This window comes from Saccopteryx leptura, chromosome 2 (genome assembly GCF_036850995.1).
Source record: "Saccopteryx leptura isolate mSacLep1 chromosome 2, mSacLep1_pri_phased_curated, whole genome shotgun sequence".
Classification (NCBI taxonomy): Eukaryota; Metazoa; Chordata; class Mammalia; order Chiroptera; family Emballonuridae; genus Saccopteryx; species Saccopteryx leptura.
Window position 1 is genome coordinate 568,090 of NC_089504.1, and position 24,429 is coordinate 592,518.

At 56.0% G+C, this 24,429-nt stretch overlaps 1 protein-coding gene across 4 annotated transcripts; it reads left to right on the forward strand.

Moving 5' to 3' along the window:
• Positions 1–749: 749 nt before the first annotated feature.
• Positions 750–10,540, forward strand: NSMF (NMDA receptor synaptonuclear signaling and neuronal migration factor). Of its 4 annotated transcripts, XM_066366568.1 has the most exons (15): positions 754–1,005; positions 1,362–1,423; positions 2,038–2,538; positions 3,635–3,716; positions 4,847–4,915; positions 5,712–5,764; positions 6,321–6,410; positions 6,944–7,068; positions 7,329–7,412; positions 7,509–7,542; positions 7,645–7,715; positions 7,857–7,936; positions 8,128–8,230; positions 8,465–8,540; positions 9,223–10,540. In XM_066366568.1, exons 1-15 carry the CDS (start codon positions 935–937, stop codon positions 9,318–9,320), a joined length of 1,599 nt encoding a protein of 532 aa, XP_066222665.1. In that variant the 5' UTR covers positions 754–934; the 3' UTR covers positions 9,321–10,540. The 4 variants fall into 4 exon arrangements, with proteins under 4 accessions (XP_066222667.1, XP_066222668.1, XP_066222665.1 ...); XM_066366570.1 differs by lacking the exon at positions 6,321–6,410 and having other exon boundaries at positions 750–1,005; XM_066366569.1 differs by lacking the exon at positions 4,847–4,915.
• Positions 10,541–24,429: the final 13,889 nt, after the last annotated feature.

The following is a 24,429-nucleotide window of genomic DNA, read 5'->3' on the forward strand; positions in this document are numbered from 1 at the left end:
AGAGCAATGCCAAGAAGCGCCTGACTGGAGCCAGGGGCAGCCACCCCCATCGCTGGTCACTGTAGGGGCCGCATGCCTGAGGCTGAGTAGGTGCTGTGTTGCCTGCCCTCCGTGGAGGTTGCCATATGGGGACCCTAGGACCAGACACCTCTCTGCTGGGACTTGAAACCCCTGGGCAACAATTCCAGGCCAAGCAGGCAGGATGCCCAGGATCTGGGATAGAGCTGTGGTCCCCCCAACCCAGAATGAGCCTCTCCCAGTTTCTCAGAAATTGTTCTCACTCCCTACACACAGAACGCTTCTAAGAGTGGGATGCCCACACTCTTATCTCCCAGGTCATTAAATAGGCTCAGGGGAGTCTTCCTATAAAAGGAAGAACTACTGGCCCTATGACTTCGGGACCCACCATTCTGTGGGTCTCAGAGACAGGAACGTGGGTCTGCGAGGGGCAGGAAGACCCCTGACCCAAAGGCCTAGGCCCCTGCAGGAAGGAAGGTGACTGCCAGCCTCAGTTTCCCTGCTCTCCCCACCCCCCACTTCCCTCAGGCAGAGGTGAGCTGAGAGCCCGGTAGCCACGCCCCCCTGCCACCTGGCCCGGTACCCTTCCGTCACTGCTGGTGGAGCTTCCACCTCAGGTCCTGACGTCAGGTGGACCGCCCGCCGAATCGAACTAGGACCCGGGACCGAAGTGGCGGTGGGCGGCCCCGCCCTTCCTGACGTCACGGTGACCGGGTCCCGCCCGGTCTGACGTCACGGTGGGCGGAGCGTCGCCCCCGGTCCTGGCCGCGGCTCCCTGTGCGGGACGCGCAGAGGGCCCGGCGCGGCCATGCGGGGCCCGGGCCCGAGCCCGAACCTCTGCGCGTCGCGGCTGCCCCGGCGGAAGCGGCGGGCGCGGGGCGCGCTCTGAGGCCGGGGATGCGCCGCCGCCTCGACCATGGGCGCTGCCGCCTCCCGGAGGAGGGCGCTGCGGAGCGAGGCCATGTCCTCCGTGGCGGCCAAAGTGCGGTGAGTGCGACGGCGGCCGCCCCTGCGCCGTGCTCCCCGCCTCCACCCCGCCTCCGGACGCTCCCCGCCCGAGACCTCACGCCCGCCCCCGCCACGCGCGCGGCGTGACCGGGGCCCTGGTGAGCCGGCACGGGAAGCAGGTCCGGCCCCGGTGCGCTGGGACCCGCGGACCCCGGGAGCTGCGACCTGCCAGCCCTGGGTGTTCTGGGTGCGGTGAGAGTGCCTGCCCTGGGTGACCCTGAGCCCTTCCTCGCGGTGCCAGGGCCCGAGGGGGGTGGGGACTCCCATGCTCCTGCTGCGAGAGAGGCCAGGGTGGGTTTGTGTGCTCTGATGGCGCCCCACTGTCCCCTCTTCAGAGCCGCCCGAGCTTTCGGCGAGTACCTGTCCCAAAGTCACCCTGAGAACCGGAACGGTGCAGGTAGGGGCACCTGAGGCAGTGCCAAGATGGGGTCCTCCACAGCCCTCCACCCTAGGGCCTGATGCCCCTGCTCCAGGCCAGGCCCAGCCCGTGGGCCCTGGGGACTGTGGGCTGTGGGCAGCAGCTGCCCTGATGGGCTGGCTTCCTGTGCCCCCTGCCCTCCTGGCCCAGAGCCCCAGGAGGAGCTCGAGTCACTCATCACCATGGCACCCACCCAGCCTGGGCCGTTGGCATAGCAACAGGCCTCCTGGCACCCCCAGGGTTGGCACCACTGTCTCTGGGGGCCAGCTGGTGGGGGGGAGGGGAGAAGTTGGCACTGGGCACATGAGTGCGTTGACAGGCTAGGAGGTGGCCTGTTTGTTCCTGCCCCCCATCACCCACAGGTAGCAGCACATCCTGTCACCCCCACACATAAGGGACTTGGGGCCCAGATAGGAGGGAGGTGGGCGCCTCTGGGAGGAGCACACGGAAACACCTCTTCTGAAGATGGCAGGGAGTAAGGTTTGGTCTATGGGGCTGGGGACAGCTGCTGGATGTTCCCTGTCCTCTGAACACCAGGAGACCAGGAGGGCAGGGCCTTCGGGCTGCAGGCTCACCTGGTGCCTCCTCCCCAGACCACCTGCTGGCTGACGCCTACTCTGGCCACGACGGGTCCCCCGAGATGCAACCAGCTCCCCAGAACAAGCGCCGCCTCTCCCTCGTCTCCAACGGCCGCTATGAGGGCAGCCTCTCGGAGGAGGCAGTCATCGGGAAGCCGGCCGGGGAGGGCCCTCAGCCCCGTGTGTACACCATCTCTGGGGAGCCGGCCCTGTTGCCCAGCCCAGAGTCTGAGTCCATCGAGCTGGCTGTGGTGAAGGGGCGGCGACACCGGGAGCAGCGCCCCCACCACCACAGCCAGCCCCTGCGTGCCAGCCCAGGTGGCAGCCACGAGGATGTCAGCACACCCTGCCAGAGCTGGGCGGGCAGCCGCCAGGGCTCCAAGGAATGTCCAGGATGCACCCAGCTGGCCTCTGGCCCTTCCCCTCGGGCTTTTGGGCTGGACCAGCCCCCTCTGCCCCCAGCCACCAGCCGCCGCAAGAAGTTGGAGAGGATGTACAGCGTTGACCGTGTATCTGGTGAGGGGGCTTGTCACGGACACGGGGAGGTTTGGGTGGAGTGCTGGTGATGGGGTCTGCCCGCAACCATTGTGAGGCTGGGGCACGGGGAAGGTGCGGGGTCACGGCATGCAGACACAGTCCTGATGCATGTGTCATGCCGCATGGTTGGCCTTGGCCCTGCCAGCACCAAGTCAGTCAGAGAGTGTCCCCCAGAGGAGGGGCCTGGAAGGAACCTGAGGGTTGAGCAGGCAGAAAACGTGGCTTAGTTGTAGGATTGGATTGTGCCTGGGGAGTCTTGGGGAGCAGCCCCTGCCCCAGGCCCACCAGGCAGGGCTCCCCCTTACTTTAGAATGTACGTAGCTCTTTGGGGCCTGGCCAACCAGTGGGCCTCTCTGCAGCGTTGTTGGGCTATGTGGGTGGCTGGGTACCCCAGAGACCTCCCTGGGGCACTCATTAGCACCATACCTCCTGCCTCAGAGGTCACCCCTTGAAAAGCAGAGCTCTAACTAGCTGAGTTGCCAAACCCTCTGAGAACACCTCCTGGTCTTCCAAGCCACAGGCATCGAGTGTAGGCAGTTCACCTCCATGACCTCATGCTCCACTGAGGGACACTGGTGAGAGATTGGGTAGGTGTCAGGGTGAGAGGACTGAGCCAACTCAACCTTCCTCCACATCATCCAGGAGTTCCTGGGTCTCCATGTTCCCCGAGGGCCTCTACCTCGCCCTTCTGGAAGGGTCCAGGGGAGGGGAGGTCTGGCTGAGTTTACATCCGAGCATCCTGGCTGCAGAGTAGGCCACAGAGTCCCCTGGGAGGGCTACAGTCATTGTCCCTGCCCTGCCTCTCCTTCCCGAAGGGAGACAGTGAGTCCTGGCCCGGGGAACCCTGGGGACAGGCTGTGCTTTCAAAGGAATGCTCCTCAGCTGCAGGCATCCAGAGGGAAAGCTGAGCAAGAACAAAGCGTCACGAAGCTGCCAAGCCATCCAGGCCCCAACCGCTGTGTGGGCACACGTCACCTTGTGGCCCTGCAGCCTCTGCTGGCTGCAGCAGAGTCCTCCCCTTCCCCAGCAGGAACCCCCACGCCACCCTGGTCACTGCGCCTTTTGTCTCCTCCAGATGACACCCACACCCCCATCCGCACCTGGTTCCCCAAGGAAAACCTCTTCAGCTTCCAGACAGCAACCACAACTATGCAAGCGTGAGTGGGGCCCGGGCTGGGGGCCTCTTCCTGTGCTCAGGAGCAACTCCCGGACCCTCTCCGGCCCCTGGGCCCAGCTGCGTGGCTGGTCCTGAGCAGCTCCAGGAGCCCAGAAGTGGCCTTACTCTGAAGGGAGACAGGGCCAGCTGTTCTTCCTGCCCCAGCCCGCCCCCGTGCCATATGGCTCCTCCAGTCTGTTCATCCTGTCCTGTCCCCGGGTCCAGCCCGAGACTGCAGCTGATACATATAGTTACCAGTGGGGGCAGTTCTCCTGGGCCCTTGTCACCCAGCCCTGCCCTGGAAGCTCCGCCCTGACGCCTGCCCCAGACAGCAACCTGCTTGTGTTCTGTATATGCCACGAGTGACCACAACTTAGGGGCCCGGGGGTCTGACCTTTTGCACCTGCAACACACAACTGGGTTTCTGTCATGGGGTTTCTTCCTGGGGCACCTTTGTTATAGTGTGCGCCATACCAAAGAAGCCCCTCCCCACAGGCTACCTACCCTGGGGCACAAGAAGTGGTGCCCCCATGCCCTCGGTTCCAAGGGCTGGCAGGGCAGTCAGGCCTCTGTGCCAGCCCGATAGGTCCCAGCACCTCGCGGCACGGGCCGTGGTGACTGCAGTGTCCTCTGCCCTTTTTGGGGCTGGCCCACAGCATGCAGCACCTCGCTGGTGCCTGGGGTACTTGTGAGGGACTCTCTTGAGTCCAGCACAAGGAGGGAGGGAACTGACTGCAGGGAGCTTAGGGGGCTGAGGGGTCAAGGCTCACTGTGTCTTCTCTCTCACGCTGCCCCTTCCGGCCACTCCTCCAGCATCTCGTAAGTACCCTGTGGGACCTTGAACCTAAGGGCCTGTGGTTGTCCCTGGGAGGTCCTCCTGCTCCCAAATAGGTGTGGGCAGGCCAGGGACCTGGGCCTTGATCGTGAGGGAGTGCTGTGTCCCCCGTGGGCACCAAGGTTTCAGCGGGCCTGCCAGGGGCCGGGCCAGGACAGAGCAAGGCAGGCCAGGACCCCTCTGCCAGGCCCAGCACCCTGGATGCCCCACCGGTCCCTGTTCCCGTGCCTCCGTCCCCTCCTGTCTGTCCCAATGCCCATGGCCGAGGGCACTGCTGACTCCTGGCGGTTTCCCAGGGTGTTCAGGGGCTACGCGGAGAGGAAGCGCCGGAAACGGGAGCATGATTCCGCGTCTGTAATCCAGAGGTAGGGCCTGCCGGCCACTCGCCACCAGGGCCCGTCTCTTGTCTGTGCCGGTCCGGCCGGGGCCCTCCAGGCCCTGGCAGACCGGGTGGGGGAAGGGTGGTGGCGACCACTGGCCTGGCCCTGCTCTGGGGACGCTGCAGTCAGGAGAGGTCCTGTGGCCTGGACTCCCAGGCCTTTGTTTTGGGGGGCATGTTGAAACTTGTCTCTCTCTGGCCCTTGAAGCCCAGAGCTGTGGTGTCAGTGGCAAGGTTTACCCTCCCCGAGCCCCGCCTCAGAGGCGTGTCCAGTAAGCTGTCCATCTCGGACATCTGGCCTTGTCAGGGCAGAGTTTGGGGACAAAGAAGTCCTGCCCAAGCTGTCCCAGGGACACGGTGGTGTGGGATGGGGTGATATCTGCAGGCCACGAACCTACTAGGGTGACAGCGACAGCTGCATTGCCCAGCTGAGCAGAGGAAGCAGGGGCCCGTGTTCACTTGGGGAGGGAATGAGAGGCATGCATTGGAAGTGGGGTTCTGAGTGCCTTGGGTCACTGAGGGACAATGGGTGGGATGGCAAGAGAAAGTTTGACCGTGGTGCCTTTGTGCAGGCAGTAAAGGGGAACCCTGGAGGGGTCTCAGTAGGAGAGGGACTGGGTGGGATTTGCTTCTGGGTGTGTGGTGGCCAGCGGAAAGGCACCCCTCACTGAATGAGGGGAGGGCGGTGGCAGTGGCAGTGGCAGTGAGGGAGTGGGAGACAGGGGCCTCTGCTCACCCTCTCTCGCAGCCCTCAACAGCCCCTGGTTGCTTCCTTCCCGCAGGAACTTCCGAAAACACCTGCGCATGGTTGGCAGCCGGAGAGTGAAGGCCCAGAGTAAGGGGGCGGGAGGAGTGAACAGGAGCGGGGTGGGGGCAGGGTCTGCTCTTGGCCGGCTGGGCTTCCTGGGCTGGGCTTCGTGTGCTGCTTGCTGGGCAGGGAAGACCCCCAAGGCCCCAGACCCACCTCCAGCCCCACCGGCGAACTTTGCCCCATGTTCCACCCCATTGTAAGACACACTTCCCCCAGCCTGGCCCTGACATCACAGGCCCCACCCCACGCCCTGCTGTGGCACCCCCAAACTCTGCCCTTAGCCCAGCCCTAGCACTCCGACTGGACCCGTAGTCCCTTGCCCCTGTGTCCAGCCCAAGCGCTTAGCCGGCCCTCCTGACTCCATTCCGAGCCCCGCCCCAGCACTCCCAGACTCCGCCCACAGCCCCCAATACCTCCCATCACCCTTAACTACACACTCTTCCTCTAGTGTGCCCGAATACCGCCCCGGAGCCAGCCCCGCCATTGGTCCAGCTAACCTCAGGCTCCGCCCCAACCTTGCCCCCGCCCAGGCCCCACCTCGGGGCCCTGCCCGCTAATGCGGGTTTTGCTCTCACTGCAGCGTTCGCAGAGCGGCGCGAGCGGAGCTTCAGCCGGTCCTGGAGCGACCCCACCCCCATGAAAGCCGACACTTCCCACGACTCCCGAGACAGTAGGTGCCTCGTGCAGGCCAGCCCACCTCTCCCAGAGACTTCCCTAGGCCCCCAGGCGCCGCCCTCCACAGGGCGGACCCCTGCCATGGCAACTAAGCTTCTGCGCTTCTGCTCTGAGTCTCAGTTTACCGGTTTGGGTAAACTAGGGCGCCTGGGCAACTCTGACCTCGTGGGGAGAGTTAGCAAACAGCTGTGGACGTGCAGGGAAGGGTGCCTGTGGGCTCTGCTCGCTGCCCAGCCTGTGCTGCCTCCTCTCTAGGAGGCGGCAATGCTCAGTTCCTCATTGGTCTGGGCACCAGGCACGCCTGGCTGGAGCTGCCACTTTCATCCTGGCTTCCACCAGCCTTGCTCCACGTTCCACTGGCTGGTGGATATGCCAGTCTTGCCTGGCTGGTGGTGGTCTCAGCTCCACTTCCTTATCCACCCTGTGTTTCCCTGCTGGCCTGGAGGACTCTCTGGGATGTGGCTTGCCATCTCTGTCCACCACCTGTCTCTGGGGTCCACAGCCCTGGTGACCCACCCTGCCCCTCAGGTAATGACCTGCAGAGCTCACACTGCACCTTGGGCGAGGCTTTCGAAGACCTGGACTGGGAGACTGAGAAGGCCCTGGAGGCTGTGGCCTGTGACACTGAGGGCTTCTTGCCCCCCAAGGTCATGGTGAGGACTGGCCAACCCGTTGCTTCTCCAGCTAGTCTGGGGAGGGGACCCTTTTTCCTCCTGAAAATGATGCAGCCAGTGCGGTCTGCCCGGAGGGGGTGGGGGTGGTTTCTCACGGTGGGGGGGCTCCATTGTGGGCTGCCTGAGGTGTTCTCCGGCTCTGCTGTTGGGGGTGGGAGTCAACTGCACAGGGGTTCCTGCTGCCCTTTGGCTCTGGGGTGGTCAGGCCCACCCCAAGCAGCTCCCTGTGTTGTCCCCAGCTCATCTCCTCCAAGGTGCCCAAAGCCGAGTACATCCCCACCATCATCCGCAGGGACGACCCCTCCATCATCCCCATCCTCTACGTGAGTGCCCATCCAGCCCTCTCCTGTCTCCCAGTGCCGGGTGGGGGTGCTACCTGAGAGGGGTTCTGATTCAGATGTGGCCTGTGTCTGTCACAGGACCATGAGCACGCGACCTTCGAAGACATCCTGGGTATGTACACTCCGTTCCTACCATCTCCTGGGATGGGGCTGGGGGTATGTGTGCAGGCTGAGGGAACACTGGGGGACAGCACTCATACCCCTCCCTCTCCAGAGGAGATAGAGAAGAAGCTGAACATCTACCACAAGGGTGCCAAGATCTGGAAGATGCTCATATTCTGCCAGGTGGGGCTTAAGCGCCTCCCTGCTGGGGAGTGGGGGTAGGGGGCAAGGATGCCACCTCCATGCATGTGTGTGTGTATTGGGGGGAGCAGTGGACGGACACCTTGTGTGCGCAGCCACTAGGCTGACCACAGTCTCTTACAGGGCGGCCCCGGACACCTGTACCTGCTCAAGAACAAGGTGGCCACCTTTGCCAAAGTGGAGAAGGAGGAAGACATGATCCAGTGAGCAGGCAGGGCTGGCCTCGAGGGCTGGAGAATGTGGGCTGGAGGCAGCATCCTCTGTGCACCCACCGCACAGCCCCCTCCCAGAGATGCTCCTCTTTCCGGAGCTGGGCACTGGTCCTCAGCCCACCCCTCCTCAAGCTTCGGGGCCTGGGTTGGAGACCCCCTGTGACTTGCCCCTCCCCCACCAGCTTCTGGAAGCGGTTGAGCCACTTGATGAGCAAAGTGAACCCAGAGCCAAACGTCATCCACATCATGGGCTGCTACATTCTGGGGAACCCCAACGGGGAGAAGGTACAGGGACCCCAAGCCCCACCCAGGCTTCTGGAGATACCAGACCCATGCAAAGAGTTGACAGAATCCACCTTCCAACTCATTTCTCTTCAGATTCCCTTCCCCACTTCCTTTAGCACCCCATCCCAGAGAAACCCCTTGTGCCTCACCCCAGCCAGTTGTGGTTGTGGGGGTTCCTGTCTCCTCCCCCCATTTGCATTGTCTTCAACTCATGGCCCCTCCCCCTCCTTTCAGCTGTTCCAGAATCTCAGGACCCTCATGACCCCTTACAGGGTCATCTTTGAGTCCCCCCTGGAGCTGTCGGCCCAAGGTGAGTTTGTCAAGTTGATTCCAAGCACTCTGGGCTGGGTCCGGCAGGCAGCACTAGAACTCCCAGCCCCGCCCCAAGCCCCTCCCCACCCCTCCTGCCTCACCGCCTGAGTTCCACCCTCCTGCCTCACCCACCAGAGCCCGGCCTCACCCACCTGAGCCCCAGCCTCACAGCCTGAGCCCTGCCCTCCTGCCTCACCCACCAGAACCCCTCCCTGAGCCCCGCCCTCTGGCCTCACCCACCTGAGCCCCACCCTCCTGCCTCACCTGCCTGAGCCCCGCCCTCCGGCCTCACCCACCAGAGCCCCGCCCCTGAGCCCTGCCCTCCGGCCTCACCCACCTGAGCCCCACCCTCCAGCCTCACCTGCCAGAGCCCCGCCCCTGAGCCCCGCCCTCTAGCCTCACCAGCCAGAGCCCCGCCCCTGAGCCCCGCCCTCTGGCCTCACCCACCTGAGCCCCGCCCTCCTGCCTCACCTACCAGAGCCCCGCCCCTGAGCCCTGCCCTCCGGCCTCACCCACCTGAGCCCCACCCTCCAGCCTCACCTGCCAGAGCCCCGCCCCTGAGCCCCGCCCTCGGCCTCACCCCCCTGAGCCCCGCCCTCCAGCCTCACCTGCCAGAGCCCCGCCCCTGAGCCCCGCCCTCCGGCCTCACCCGCCAGAGCCCCGCCCCTCCCCCTCCCCAGGGAAGCGGATGATCGAGACCTATTTCGACTTCCGTCTGTACCGCCTGTGGAAGAGCCGCCAGCACTCGAAGCTGCTGGACTTCGAGGATGTTCTGTGAGGGCGGGACCGGTGTCGGATCCTGGCTTCGGGCCCTCAGGGCAGCCTCCCCGCTCAGGTCCGCGGTGGGTCCGCCGCCGCAGCCACAGAATAAGTGCAATTTCCTCGGCGCTGTGAGCTCGTGACGCGCGGTCCCGGCGCCGACCTGCCGCCCCATCACCAGCACGGCCGCGCCGGTCGCCTCGCCGGCGCCCCTCCGCTCCTTGTCCCGAGTGGGGCCGGGGGCTCCCGGCCAGAGGCGGGCTGCGCGCGCCGGGCTGGGCCCGCTCTGAGTTCTGCGCGCTGCCGGCCTGACCCGCACCCCCAGCCCGGGAGCCCCGCCGCTGCTGCTGGGGGGCCAGGCGGGCTGCGCGTGCGCACAACCGGGTCGCGGGGGCAGGTCCCCCGTGCAGATCCCGGTCTGGGGCGAGCGTGGCTCTAACCGTGTACGATCTCCCGTGGAGTGACCATTAAATCCGACCCTCCGCTGCACAGCGTGGGTCTCCTCTCTGGGCGCAGTAGTCCCTCCCTGGGCCAGATGTTTCCGGCCGGTGTGCTGAGCGCTCTGCCGTGGCCGCCTGCGCACCCTGCTGGGACGAGGGTGTTGCGCTTCCAGCCCGCCCCTGCCAAGGACTCACCCCATGAGGGGTGGCTCCCGGCCCCCGGGCCCGGAAAGGGATGGAGAAGAGAAGGTGCTCGGGAGGGCTGCAGGGTCGGGAGATGAGAGGAGAGACATCCCTACCCTTGGCTGCTTCTGCTCCCACCCCCGGGCCCTGAGCAGAGGCCCACCACCCCCTCAGGTCATTCTGTATATGTGGTCAGTAATGTGGCCAAAGCAGGAGGCCAAGAAGTGACCACTGGACCAGCTTGCCTCCCTTAGCCTCAGCCATTCCCAGATAAGCCCGCTGCCACTCTTTTACCCTAGTGGCCAAGCCATCTGGGCACAGCCAGGCCTGGCTACACCAGTGGCTCCTGGTCCAGTACCCTGGGGACGGAGCCCCTGGTGCCAGCTGGGCTGGTCCCAGGCCACCAAAGGCTGGGGATGGGAAGAGGCTACCAGTGGGTGAAGGCCAGAGGTTTACTTGGGGCCTGGGGCAAGCAGCCCTTCCCAGAGGAGGTGTACTAGCTCTGGGGACACAGCCCTGCAGCATCAGCTGTTACTGGGGCGTCCTGGATGGGGCTGGGCAGGGGAGCAGAGATTTTGATGTAAACTTAAATAAACTTTTAGGGATTTAGATTCAATACCACATGCTTATCTACATAACTTATTGAGTCATTCACCACAAAGTCACGTGATTCTGGAGTCCTCTGCTCCATCTGTTCTGAGACCAGACGTGGCACCCCCACCCCTCAGGCCTGGCTTTGCATGATGCTGCCAGAATTTCTGTTTGTAGACAAAATGCGTGCAGGCCTGTGCTGTGTGCTTAGAAGGCACCCTTGCTGTGTCACCAGCAATCTTGACCCGGGGACCAGCCAGAAGCTCTATAATGTGCCCCTGTCCCTTGCCTGGCCTCTAGGGGGATCCTTCAGTCTAGGGTTGGGGCTGCTTCAGCAAGTGTGTCCACCCCACAGTCCTTAGGGTTGGCCACAGTGGGTGAGGGCTGGGAGGGTGCGCCGGCAGGAGGCTCGAGGTCTTGCATCTGGTTCACAAGACTCCATTCCCCACACCCGTAACCAACAAGGAGATGCAGGATGGAGGAGAGGAGGGCAAACCCCCACGGTGTCAAAACATGGCAAAGCATTTTGGGAAAAGCACAAAATCAGTAAGGACATGGCAGACCTGGAGGCAGGCTGGGTGAGGGCATCACAAGAGGCCAGAGCCACCTCTGGTCACTGCAGGGCAACCTGCCCACCTGCCCCAATTGGGTTACATAAACAGAGGCAGCAGCCAGAGACGGAAATATTTTCGGTACATGAGAGAGGATTAAGGTCCTTAACAGGAAAGGTCTTATGTATTGATAAGAAAAAGACAAAACCAATAGGAAAAACTGAGCAAAGATCTGAAAAGACAGCTCATAGAGGAGTAAACTAAATGGCCAACAAGTGCACGGAGAGTCCTTACCTCATTTGGAATTGAGTAAAAAACAAAAGGAGCAAAATGTTATTTCTTACCTGTTTTGGCAAAATAAAAGAAAGGATATTGGTGCCCCGTGCTGGTAGACATGTGGAGGAAGGTAATTTGAATGGCTATAGTCTTTTTGGGAAATAATATGGCAATCACTCAAATATAGTGAATCATGATGAAATATAAAACCTGGACAGACTGATTACTAACAAGGAAATTGAGTCAGGAATCAAAAACCTCCCAGCCCCTGGCCAGTTAGCTCAGTCGGTTAGAGCATTGTCCCCAAACACCAAGGTTGTGCTCAGATCCCCAGTCAAAGCACATATGGGAAACGACCAATGAATGTATGTGTAAGAACAACAAATGAATACTTCCCTCTTTCTTCCTTTCTGTCTCTCTAAAAATCAGTCAATAAAAAATAAAAACAAAGCTCCCCAAAACAAAAGTTCAGGATCAGATGGGTTCACTGGTGAATTCTACCAAACATTCAAAGATGACTTAATACCAATTCTTCTCAAACTATTCTAAAAAAAAAAAAAGATGGGACTATTCCAAAGATATTTTATGGGACCAGCCCTAATCTGAAACCAAAATCAGACAAGTATACAACACAAAAGAAGAAAACTACAGGTTGACCAGGCGGTGGTGCAGTGGATAGAGCATTGAACTGGGATGCAGAGGACTCAGATTTGAGACCCCCAAGGTCACCAGCTTGAGCGCAGGCTCATGTGGTTTGAGCAAGGCTCACCAGCTTGCCCAAGGTCACTGGCTTGAAGAAGGGGTCACTTGTTCTGCTGTAGCCCCCTGGTCAAGGCACATATGAGAAAGCAATCCATGAACAACAAAGATGCTGCAATGAAGAATTGATGCTTCTCATCTCTCTCTCTCTTCCTGTCTGTCTATTCCTCCCTCTGTATCTTTCTCTGTCACAAAAAAAAAAAAAAGAAAAGAAAGAAAGAAAAATACAGGCCAATATCCCTGGTGAACATGGATACCAAAAACCTAAAAAAATAAAAATAAAAATACTGCCTGACCAGGCGATGGCGCAGTGGATAGAGCATCGGACTGGGATATGGAGGACCCAGGTTCGAGACCCTGAGGTCGCCAGCTTGAGCACGGGCTCATCTGGTTTGAGCAAAAGCTCATCAGCTTGGACCCAAGGTTGCTGGCTCCAGCAAGGGGTTACTCGGTTTGCTGAAGGCCCGTGGTCAAGGCACATATGAGAAAGCAATCAATGAACAACTAATGTGTCGCAATGCACAATGAAAAACTAATGATTGATGCTTCTCATCTCTTCGTTCCTGTCTGTCTGTCCCTGTCTATCCCTCTCTCTGACTCTCTCTCTGTCTCTGTAAAAAAACAACAACAACAACTAACAATTCTACACAATATATTAAAAGGATAGTACACCATGATCATTTGGGATTTATTCCAGAGATGCAAAGATGAGTCAACATCTGCAAATCATTCAGTGTGATACACCACATACAAATGAAAGATAAGAATTACACAATTATCCCAATGGATGCAGACAAAGTATTTGACACAAGTTAACATTCATTTTTTATTTTTAAAAATCTCAACAAAGTATTGTATAGAGTAGTGTTTTTCAACCACTAATCTGTGGACCAGTCAGCCAGAAATTTTGTGCTGGTCTGTGAAAGTGTTAACCACCCTGATGTATGAAAGTTGAATTTGCTTATGCTCAGGGTTATTTTCGCCTTAGCAGTCCCTGAAATAATTCTAGTTTCACTGGTCCCCAAGTGTCAAAAGGTTGAAAATGACTGGTATAGAGGGGGAATGTACCTCAGCATAATAAAGGTAATCTATGACAAGCCTACAGATAACATCATACTCAATGGTGACAAACGAAAAGCTTTCAGATCAAAGACAAGGATGGTCACTCTTGCCACTTGTATTGAATGTAGTGTTAGAAGTTCTTAGAGCAATTGGGCAAGAAAAAGAAATAAAAGACTTCCAAATTGAAAAGGAAGAAGTGGAACCATCCCAACTTGCAGATAATGTGATATTATATATAGCAAACTCCACCAGAAACTATTAAAACTAATCCACTAAAATTGCAGGATATGGCCCTGGCCGGTTGGCTCAGTGGTAGAGCGTCGGCCTGGCGTGCAGAAGTCCTGGGTTCGATTCCCGGCCAGGGCACACAGGAGAAGCGCCCATCTGCTTCTCCACTCCTCCCCCTCTCCTTCCTCTCTGTTTCTCCCTTCCCCTCCCGCAGCCGAGGCTCCATTGGAGCAAAGATGGCCCAGGCGCTGGGGATGGCTCCTTGGCCTCTGCCCCAGGCGCTAGAGTGGCTCTGGTCGCAACAGAGCGATGCCCCGGAGGGGCAGAGCATCGCCCCACTGGTGGGCAGAGCGTGGCCCCTGGTGGGCGTGCCGGGTGGATCCCAGTAGGGCGCATGCGGGAGTCTGTCTGACTGTCTCTCCCCGTTTCCAGCTTCAGAAAAATACAAAAATAAAAAATAAAAAAAAATTGCAGGATACAAAACCAATACACAAACCTTTTTTTTTACATTAATAATAAACTATCAGAAATTAAGAAGAAAATATCATTTATAGTTGCATCAAAAAAAATGTTGCACAAAATACCTAGGGACAAATTTAACGAAGAAGGTGAAAGATCTGTATATTGAAAACTGTTAGACATTAATGAAAAAAAAAAGTGAAGACACAAACAAATGGAAAGATATTCTGTGCTCTTGGATTGGAAGAATTAATATTGTTAAAATGTTCATATTACCCAAAGCAATACACAGATTTGATGCCATCCCTATCAAATTTCCAGTGTTTTTTTTTTTTTTTTTTAACCAAAACAGAACAAACCAACCTAAAATTTGCACAAAAGCACAAAATATCCCAAACAGTCAAAGCAATAGTGAGAGAGAAGAACAAAGCTGGAGGCATTTTGCCCTCTGATTTAAAATTATATTACAAAACTACATTATCCAAACAGTATGGTATTAGCCTAAAAACATATCAACAGAACAGAATAATGAAGCCAGAAATAAACCCATGCATGTAAATATGGTCAATTTATGATAAAGGAGCCAAATATATGCAACAAAGAAATGGCCCCCTCCCCCGGTTTTGCAGCTCACACAAAAATTAACACAAAATGGATTAAAGATTTATGGCCCTGGCCAGTTGGTTCAGTGGTAGAGTGTTGGCCTGGCGTGCAGGAGTCCCGGGTTCGATTCCCGGCCAGGGCACACAGTAGAAGCACCCATCTGCTTCTCCACCCCTCCCCCTCTCCTTCCTCTCTGTCTCTCTCTTCCCCTCCTGCAGCCGAGGCTCCATTGGAGCAAAGTTGGCCCGGGCGCTGAGGATGGCTCCATGGCCTCTGCCTCAAGCACTAGAATGACTCCAGCTTCAACAGAGCAACACCCCAGATGGGCAGAGCATCACCCCCTGGTGGGCATGCCAGGTGGATCCCAGTCGGGTGCATGCGGGAGTCTGTCTGACTGCCTCCCCGTTTCCAACTTCAGACAAATACAAAAAAAAAAAAAAAAAAAGATTTAAGGGGCGCCCCTGGCTGATTGGCTCAGTGGTAAAGTGTAGCCCGGCGTGTGGATAATCCTGGGTTCAATTCTCATCAGGGCACACAGGAAGAGCACCCATCTGCTTCTCCACCCCTCCCCCTCTCATTTCTCTCTCTCTCTCTCTCTCTCTCTCCCTCTCTCTCTCTCTCTCTCTCATCTCTCTCTTCCCTTTCTGGAGCCATGCTCGGTTAGAGCAAGTAGGCCAAGGGCACTGAAGACACCTCCATAGTCTCCACCTCAGGTGCTAGAATGGCTCCGGTTGCAATGGAGCAATGGCCCAGATGGGCAGAGCATCGCCCTCTGGTGGGCGTGCCGGGTGGATCCTGTTTCTGCCTCTTTGCTTCTCACTAAAATAAAGGAAGGAGGAAGGAAGGAAAGGAGGGAGGGAGGGAGGGAGGGAGGGAGGGAGGGAGGGAGGGAGGGAGGAAAGGAGGGAGGGAGGGAGGAAGGGAGGAAGGGAGGGAGGGAGGGAGAAAGGAAGGAAAGAAGGAAGGAAGGAAGGAAGGAAGGAAGGAAGGAAGGAAAGGAGGGAGGGAGGGAGGAAGGGAAAAAGGAAGGAAGGAAGGAAGAAAAGGAGGGAAGGAGGGAGGGAGGGAGGGAGGAAGGAAGGAAGGAAAGGAGGGAGGGAGGAAGGAAGGAAGGAAGGAAGGAAAGGAGGGAGGGAGGGAGGGAGGAAGGAAGGAAAGGAGGGAGGGAGGGAGGGAGGGAGGAAGGAAGGAAGGAAAGGAGGGAGGGAGGGAGGGAGGGAGGGAGGGAGGAAGGAAGGAAGGAAGGAAGGAAGGAAGGAAGGAAGGAAGGAAGGAAGGAAAGGAGGGAGGGAGGGAGGAAGGGAAAAAGGAAGGAAGGAAGGAAGAAAAGGAGGGAAGGAGGGAGGGAGGGAGGGAGGAAGGAAGGAAGGAAAGGAGGGAGGGAGGAAGGAAGGAAGGAAGGAAGGAAAGGAGGGAGGGAGGGAGGGAGGAAGGAAGGAAAGGAGGGAGGGAGGAAGGAAGGAAGGAAAGGAGGGAGGGAGGGAGGGAGGGAGGGAGGGAGGGAGGAAGGAAGGAAGGAAGGAAGGAAGGAAAGGAGGGAGGGAGGGAGGGAGGGAGGAAGGAAAGGAGGGAGGGAGGGAGGAAGGAAAGGAGGGAGGGAGGGAGGGAGGAAGGAAAGGAGGGAGGGAGGGAGGGAGGAAGGAAGGAAAGGAGGGAGGGAGGGAGGGAGGAAGGAAAAGAGGGAGGGAGGGAGGAAGGAAGGAAGGAAGGAAGGAATGAAGGAAGGAAGGAAGGAAAGGAGGAAGGGAGGGAGGGAAGGAGGGAGGAAGGAAGGAAGGAAGAAAGGAAGGAAGGAAGGAAGGAAGGAAGGAAGGAAGGAAGGAAGGAAGGAAGGAAGGAAGGAGGAAAGATCTAAGGGGCTAATATCCAAAATATTATATATAAAGAATTCGTACAACTCAGTAGCAAAGGACAACAACAAAAATCCAGTTTAAAATGGGCAGAAGGTCCCTTGAAAATTTATGACAAGAGACCTTAACCTAAGTGGACTCAGGAAGGCCTGTGGGAGGAGCTCTAGCACTCTGTCGGTGACAGAGCCCCACCCACCCTTGCAGCTGAGCTCTAGGGATGTAACAGCCCTGCCCCTTAACTTCCTTTTCCTCTCCATAAAATCCTTCCTTCATTTTTTTTCTCGCCATGTCTGCCCATATCAGATTGCAATCCTTTTATTTTCAAAAAAAATACAAACTCTTTTTGGTGACAGAATTCCTAGTTGACTTTTGTTTGCAACAATCTGAATAGACATTTCTCCAAAGACATACAGATGGCTAACAGGTCCATGGAAAGATGCTCCATGTCATTTATCATGTCATTTATCAATGCGAATAGAAAAACCATGAGGTATCACCTCACACCTGTTAGAATGGCCATCATCACCAAAGACAAGAAATAATTGCTGGTGAAGAGGTGGAGAAAAAGGAACCCTCGTGCACAGGTGGTGAGAATGTAGATTGGTGCAGCCACTATGGAAACAATATGGAGGTTCCTCAAAAAATGAAAAATAGAACTACCTTATGATTCAGCAGTCCCACTTCTGGTTATTTATTCAAAGCAAACAAAAACACTAATTCAAAAAGATATATGCACCCTCATGTTTGTTGCAGCATTAATCACAATAGCCAAGATATGGAAACAACCTAAGTGTCCACTGATAGATGAATGGATAAAGAAGATGTGGTATGCCCCTGGCCAGTTAGTTAGCTTAGTCTGTCAGAGTGTTGTTCCAAAACACTAAGGTTGTGGGTTTGATCCCCAGTCAGGGCACATATGGGAAGTGGCCAATGAATGCACAGCTAAGTGGAACAACAAATGAATGCCTTCCTCTCTCTCTCTCTCTCTCTCTCTCTCTCTCTCTCCCCACCTTCCTCTCTCTAAAAGAGAAAAAAAAAGATGTGGTACATATACAATGGAATTTTTATTCAACCATAAAAAGAAAAAAAAAGGGCCCTGGCCGGTTGGCTCAGTGGTAGAGCGTCAGCCTGGTGTGTGGAAGTCCCGGGTTCGATTCCCGGCCAGGGCACACAGGAGAATTGCCCATTTGCTTCTCCACCCCTCCCCCTCTCCTTCCTCTCTGTCTCTCTCTTCCCCTCCCGCAGCCAAGGCTCCATTGGAGCAAAGATGGCTCGGGCTGGGGATGGCTCCTTGGCCTCTGCCCCAGGCACTGGAATGGCTCTGGTCACGGCAGAGCGACGCCCCAGAGGGGCAGAGCATCGCCCCCTGGTGAGCGTGCCGGGAGGATCCCGGTCGGGCACATGCGGGAGTCTGTCTGACTGTCTCTCCCGGTTTCTAGCTTCAGAAAAATACAAAAAAGAAAAAAAAAGAAAAAAAGAAAAAAAAGGAAATCTTGCCATTTGCTGCAACATGGATGGACCTCGAGGATGCTGTGCTAAGACAAATACTGTGTGATCTCTTATACGTGAAATCAAGAAAAGAAAAAGAAAAACAAGTTTATAGAGAACAAATTGGTGGTAGCAAGAGGTGAGGGTGGGAATGAGGACAACGGGTGAACTGTTTTTGTTTTTTGTTTTTTTAGTTTAAATAAATTGAATTTTTTAAAAATGTCCTGAATTTTTTTTTTTTTTTTTTTTTTTTTGGTGGCAGAGACAGAGAGAGTCAGAGAGAGACAGATAGGGACAGACAGACAGATAGGAAGGGAGAGAGATGAGAAACATCAATTCTTTGTTGCGGCTCCTTAGTTGTTCGTTGATTACTTTCTCATATGTGCCTTGACCGCGGGCCTTCAGCAGACCGAGTAACCCCTTGCTCGAGCCAGCGACCTTGGGTCTAAGCTGGTGAGCTTTGCTCAAACCAGATGAGCCCGCGCTCAAGTTGGTGACCTTGGGGGTCTGGAACCTGGATCCTCTGCATCCCAGTCTGACGCTCTATCCACTGCGCCACCACCCGGTCAGGCAAAAAATGTCCTGGCTGGTTGGCTCAGTGGTAGAGCATCGGCCTGGCGTGCGGGAGTCCCGGGTTCAATTCCCAGCCAGGGCACACAGGAGAAGCACCCATCTGCTTCTCCACTCCTCCCCCTCTCCTTCCTCTCTGTCTCTCTCTTCCCCTCCCGCAGCCGAGGCTCCATTGGAGCAAAGATGGCCTGGGCGCTGAGGATGGCTCTATGGCCTCTGCCTCAGGCACTAGAATGGCTCCGGTTGCAACAGAGCGACGCCCCAGATGGGCAGAGCATCACCCCCTGGTGGGCATACCGGGTGGATCCCGGTCGGGCACATGCGGGAGTCTGTCTGACTGCCTCCCCGTTTCCAGCTTCAGAAAAATACACACAAAAAAAATGTCCAGGATCTTATTCTGAAAACTAGAAAATGCTGATGAAATAAAATTTTAAGAAGAAATAAATGCTATATCAATTGTGTTCATGGGTTGGAAGGCTCAAAATTGTACAGATATCAATTCTCCGCAGAGTGATCACAGCTTTAGCAAATTTAATAAAAATTTCAGGTGTATATTTTGTATATATGAAAGGGCAGGGGAATTTAAATAGCGAAAACAATTTTGAGAAAGAAGAATAGAGTTGGAGGACTCATATTGCATAATATTAAGCCTTACTATGTGGCTGTAGAAATCAAGACAGAATTGGGGCCTAGCGCTGGTGGCACAGTGGACAGGGTGTCCTCCTGGAATGCTGAGTTTGTCTCTTCGATCCCAAGGTCGCCAGTTTGATCCTGGGGTCACTGGTTCAAGCCCTGGTCAGGGCACACATGAGAGCCAATCAATGTCAGTCAGTGGGTGCATAACTAGCTGGAGGAATGAGTTGATGCTTTCTCTCTCTCTGTCTCTCCCTTCTTCCCCCTCCCTCTCAAAAAAAAAAATAATAATTAGGAACAGATAGTCACAACAGTAGGTCAAAAATAAACCCACATAGCCCTGGCCAGTTGGCTCAGCGGTAGAGCGTCGGCCTAGCGTGCAGAGGACCCGGGTTCGATTCCCAGCCAGGGCACACAGGAGAAGCGCCCATTTGCTTCTCCACCCCTCCGCCGCGCTTTCCTCTCTGTCTCTCTCTTCCCCTCCCGCAGCCAAGGCTCCACTGGAGCAAAGATGGCCCGGGCGCTGGGGATGGCTCTGTGGCCTCTGCCTCAGGCGCTAGAGTGGCTCTGGTCACAATATGGCGATGCCCAGGATGGGCAGAGCATCGCCCCTGGTGGGCGTGCCGGGTGCATCCCGGTCGGGCGCATGCGGGAGTCTGTCTGACTGTCTCTCCCTGTTTCCAGCCTCAGAAAAATGAAAAAAATAAAAAAAATAAAAAAAAATAAACCCACACAAATATGGCCATTTATACAAGGATGAAAAGGAATTCATAGAGAAAGGATGGTCAGGCCAAGGATGGTCTTTCCAAATGGTGGTCATGCAGACGCAAAGGAAATTAGCCTTGACCCAGCATCACTTAGTAATGAGAATACCTTCCAGAAGTGTGTTGTTGGGTGATTTTGTTGTTATTCGTCTAGGGGCCGTGATGAACCAAACCACCCAAGATTAAATCATTCATGAGAGAAAATGATGCGATCGAGAGACACCGTGAACACAAGAGCAGTGAGGCTTCAGCCAGCATTCCACTGCAAACTTTTTTTCCCTTTAAGTAGAAAGAGTACATTCTAAAATAATGACAACAGAGTATAGTATAATAAATCCATAAACCAGTAAGAGTGCTTCATTATCAAGTATTTACGTACTGTACATAATTGTGTGTGCTACACTCTTAGACGTCAGGCAATATGGTAGGTTTGTTGTGTCAAAAAATAATAAGCCTGACCAGGCGGTGGTGCAGTGGATAGAGCGTCGGACTGGGATGTGGAGGACCCAGGTTCGAGACCCCAAGGTCACCAGCTTGAGCACAGGCTCATCTGGTTTGAGCAAAGCTCACTAGCTTGGACCCAAGGTCGCTGGCTTGAGCAAGGGGTTACTCGGTCTGCTGAAACCCCATGGTCAAGGCACATATGAGAAAGCAATCAATGAACAACTAAGGTGTCGCAACGAGAAACTAATGATTGATGCTTCTATTCTCTCTCCATTCCTGTCTGTCCCTATCTGTCCATCTCTCTGACTCTCTGTTTCTGTAAAAATAAATAAATAAATAAATAAATAAATAAATAATAAGTATATGGAGCCCTCCCAGGGAAACTGCCTGGCATACCTAATGTGTCTCAAACCTTTGTGTTATTAAAACATGGCGTAAAGCAACATTGTGTCCCAAAGAACTGTTTGCAAGGATAACAAGAAAGCATGTATTGTGACTACTGGACTGAGGACTACGGAACTGAAAATTAAAAACATTGTTTAACCTGACCTGTGGTGGCACAGTGGATAAAGCGTCGACCTGGAATGCTGAGGTTGCTGGTTCAAAACCCTGGGCTTGCCCGGTCAAGGAACATATGGGAGTTGAAGCTTCCTGCTCCTCCCTCCCTTCTCTCTTTTTTTTTTCTCTCTCTCTCTCTCCTCTAAAATGAATAAATAAATAAAAATAATTAAAAAAACACATTGTTTAGCACGAACATCACTATGTTTCAGTATCTTCACCAACAGCAGAGCCTTCCTCCTATGGATGTACTTGTTCCCTACCCTTTCTTACAAATACCTCTGGCCTTTGTCTCCTCATCAGAGCACTATTTGGACTTCTGCCTGAATTAGTGCTTCCTAAATAGCTATTCTTATTGATTTCAAATAAATACTTGTCGCCTGTCACTTCAAAAGTCCTTTTTATTTTTTTTATTTTTATTTTTTGGATTTTTTTTTTTTTTCTGAAGCTGGAAACGGGGAGAGACAGTCAGACAGACTCCCGCATGCGCCCGACCGGGATCCACCCGGCACGCCCACCAGGGGCAACGCTCTGCCCACCAGGGGTGATGCTCTGCCCCTCCGGGGCGTCGCTCTGCCGCAACCAGAGCCACTCTAGCGCCTGGGGCAGAGGCCAAGTAGCCATCCCCAGCGCCCGGGCCATCCTTGCTCCAATGGAGCCTTGGCTGCGGGAGGGGAAGAGAGAGACAGAGAGGAAGGAGGAAGTGGGGGTGGAGAAGCAAATGGGCGCTTCTCCTATGTGCCCTGGCCGGGAATCGAACCCAGGTCTCCCGCACGCCAGGCTGACGCTCTACCGCTGAGCCAACCGGCCAGGGCAAGGCCTTTTTATTTTTAGGTGAGCAGTTTATGCCTGCATCACCACACACTAGTAACGTGTTGTGCTATGATGTCACTGTGACTATGACATCACCGGGCGACAGTTTTCCAGTTTCTTTCATGATCTTATGGGGCAACCATTGTATATGTGGTCCAGCATTGACCAAAACATCGTGATGCAGCACGTAACTGTACAAAGATTTACCCAAAATGGACCAGAGTGGACATGCACATCATGGAACCATAAAACTTCAGGAGACAGAATCCTCATGACCTGGGGTTAGGCGAGATCTCAGTATCAACATGAAAACCACCATCCATAAAGTAACAGATCGATAAACTGGATTTCATCAAGAGTTTAAAATGTTTTCTCTGTGAAATACAGAATTAAGACTATGAAAAGACAAGCTACAGACCAGAAGAAATATCTGCAAACCAAATACACAACAGATAAAGAGATCTAGAATAAAGAATTCTCTAAACAGAACAAGAAGGAATCAAAAACTTCAGTTTATTTATTTATTTATTTTTTTGTATTTTTCTGAGGCTGGAAGTGGGGAGGCAGACAGACTTCTGCATACGCCCCACCGGGATCCACCCGGCACGCCCACCAGGGGGCGATGCTCTGCCCATCCGAGGGGTCGTTCTGTTGCGACCAGAGCTACTCTAGCGCCTGAGGCAGAGGCCATGGGGCCATGGAGCTGTCCTCAGCGCCCGGGCCATCTTTGCTCCAATGGAGCCTTGGGTGCGGGAGGGGAAGAGAGAGACAGAGAGGAAGGAGAGGGGGAGGGGTGGAGAAGCAGATGGGCGCTTCTCCTGTGTGCCCTGGCCGGGAATTGAACCCGGGACTCCTGCATGCCAGGCCGACATTCTACCACCAAACCAACCGGCCAGGGCCAAAAAACTTCAGTTTAAAGATGGGCAAAAGACACGACCCTTCACCAGAAAGGGTGCCCGCATGCAAATCAGGCCCTGGGAAGGCCTGCGGCAGCTTCTGCCTCCATTGGTTCGAATTAAAGTGCAATGCGGTGTTGCCCTGGCTGGCTGGCCTCAGCGGTAGAGCATCGGCCCGGCGTGTGGAAGTCCCGGGTTCGATTCCCGGCCAAGGCACACAGGAGAAGCGCCCATCTGCTTCTCCACCCCTCTCCCTCTCCTTCCTCTCTGTCTCTCTCTTCCCCTCCCGCAGCCAAGGCTCCATTGGAGCAAAGTTGGCCCGGGCGCTGAGGATGGCTCTGTGGCCTCTGCCTCAGGTGCTAGAGTGGCTCTGGTCGCAACAGAGTGATGCCCCAGATGGGCAGAGCCTCGCCCCCTGGTGGGTGTGCCGGGTGGATCCCGGTCGGGCGCATGCGGGAGTCTGTCTCTGCCTCCCCGCTTCTCACTTCAAAAAAATACAAATAATAATAATAATCGCAATGTGGTGTCACTGCACCAATCGATGGACTAGAATTAAAAACTGTGGACACCACCGAATGGTGAGGAGGTGGCGCAGAACTTGGCTCTCCTCCTGGAAAACGGTGGGGCCGTTTCAAATCAAGCTCAAGGGGCCTGACCTCCCGACCCAGCGGTCTGTCTCCTGGGTTGGTCCAGCGGAGGGAGACCTGGGCCTGAAGGCCCCCACCCCTCTTCACAGTCAGAAAGTGGAGACTCCCAGAATGCTCCGACAGGGGAGGTCCAGCTGTGCCCCTGAACTGGACGTGGGCAGAGAGGAGGGACTGTCCTGCACCAACGGTCCCACCGTGCCCTGGCCACCCTGCACTCCCTGCTGAGGCCGCAGCTCCCGCCCCCGGACTGCAGGCTGGGCTGCCTCTCGGCCTTTGCTCCCTGAGGCCTGAGCCTCCCACCCTTTCTAGTCACCTGACTCTGACCTGCCCAGAGACTGAGCTCGAGCCCTGGAGCCCTGGCGTTCCTCTTCCAGCTAAGGGAGGGAGAGGGAGGGGTCAGAGGGCAGAGTCCAGGCAGTTTCCAAGGAAGGCGGGGCCCACCTGCTTGGGTCCCAGAGCAGGGCAGGCTGAGGCGGAGTGGCACCCCTGGGCAGCAAGTGGAGGGGACAGGCTGGGTGGCAGGGGGTAAAGGGCCCCTCAGTGTTTTGCGGGGGGCTATGACCCTGGGCAGGGGCCTGACCTCCACACCTCGGTCTTGGGTCTGTGGGCTGGGGGTGGTCTGCAAGCTCAGCGTGGAACAGCTCTGGCCGCAGCGCACCTGCTTCCAGGTTTTGTCACCTGCCCGGCTGCGGACCGAGGTCTAGGAACCTGGTGGCTGACTAACAGGGTGGGGAGGAGGTGGAGGCAGGGTAAGTCCTGGCCGTGCCCGAGGGACAGCAAGCAGTCAAGCTTCCTCCTTGCTGCAGCCGGTTGTCCACCAGTCCAGGTGAGGGGGCTGTCCTGGTCTGAGAGGAACTGACCAGTCCTAAGGGGGTGCTGACCAGTCTTGGGGGAGGCTGTCCTCATCTGAGGGGGGCTATCCTGGTCTGAGGGGACTGACCAGTCCTAAGGGCACTGTTCTGGTCTGAGGATGGCTGACCCGTCCTGGGGGCTGCTGACCAGTCCTGGGATAGCTGTCCGGGTCTGGGGTGCTGGATGGTTCTGAGAGACCTGTCCTGACTGTGGGGGGTCTGCTCATTCTCTTTGCCTACCCACCGGGGGCTCCGGCTGGGGGCTCGTATGCTCTGTCCCCTGGAGGTAGGTTGTGACATGGGGCCCTGGTTGTCCCTGGCCCCTGCCTGTCCCTTGCTTGTTTGTTTCTATCATGTGGCCTGTGGCCGGGGTGCTGGTTGGGACACAGGCTGGCCCTGTCTAGACCGGGCCTCCCTGCAGCTCCAGCAGGCCACCTGTCTCCTCTGAGCCTCCTCTTCCCT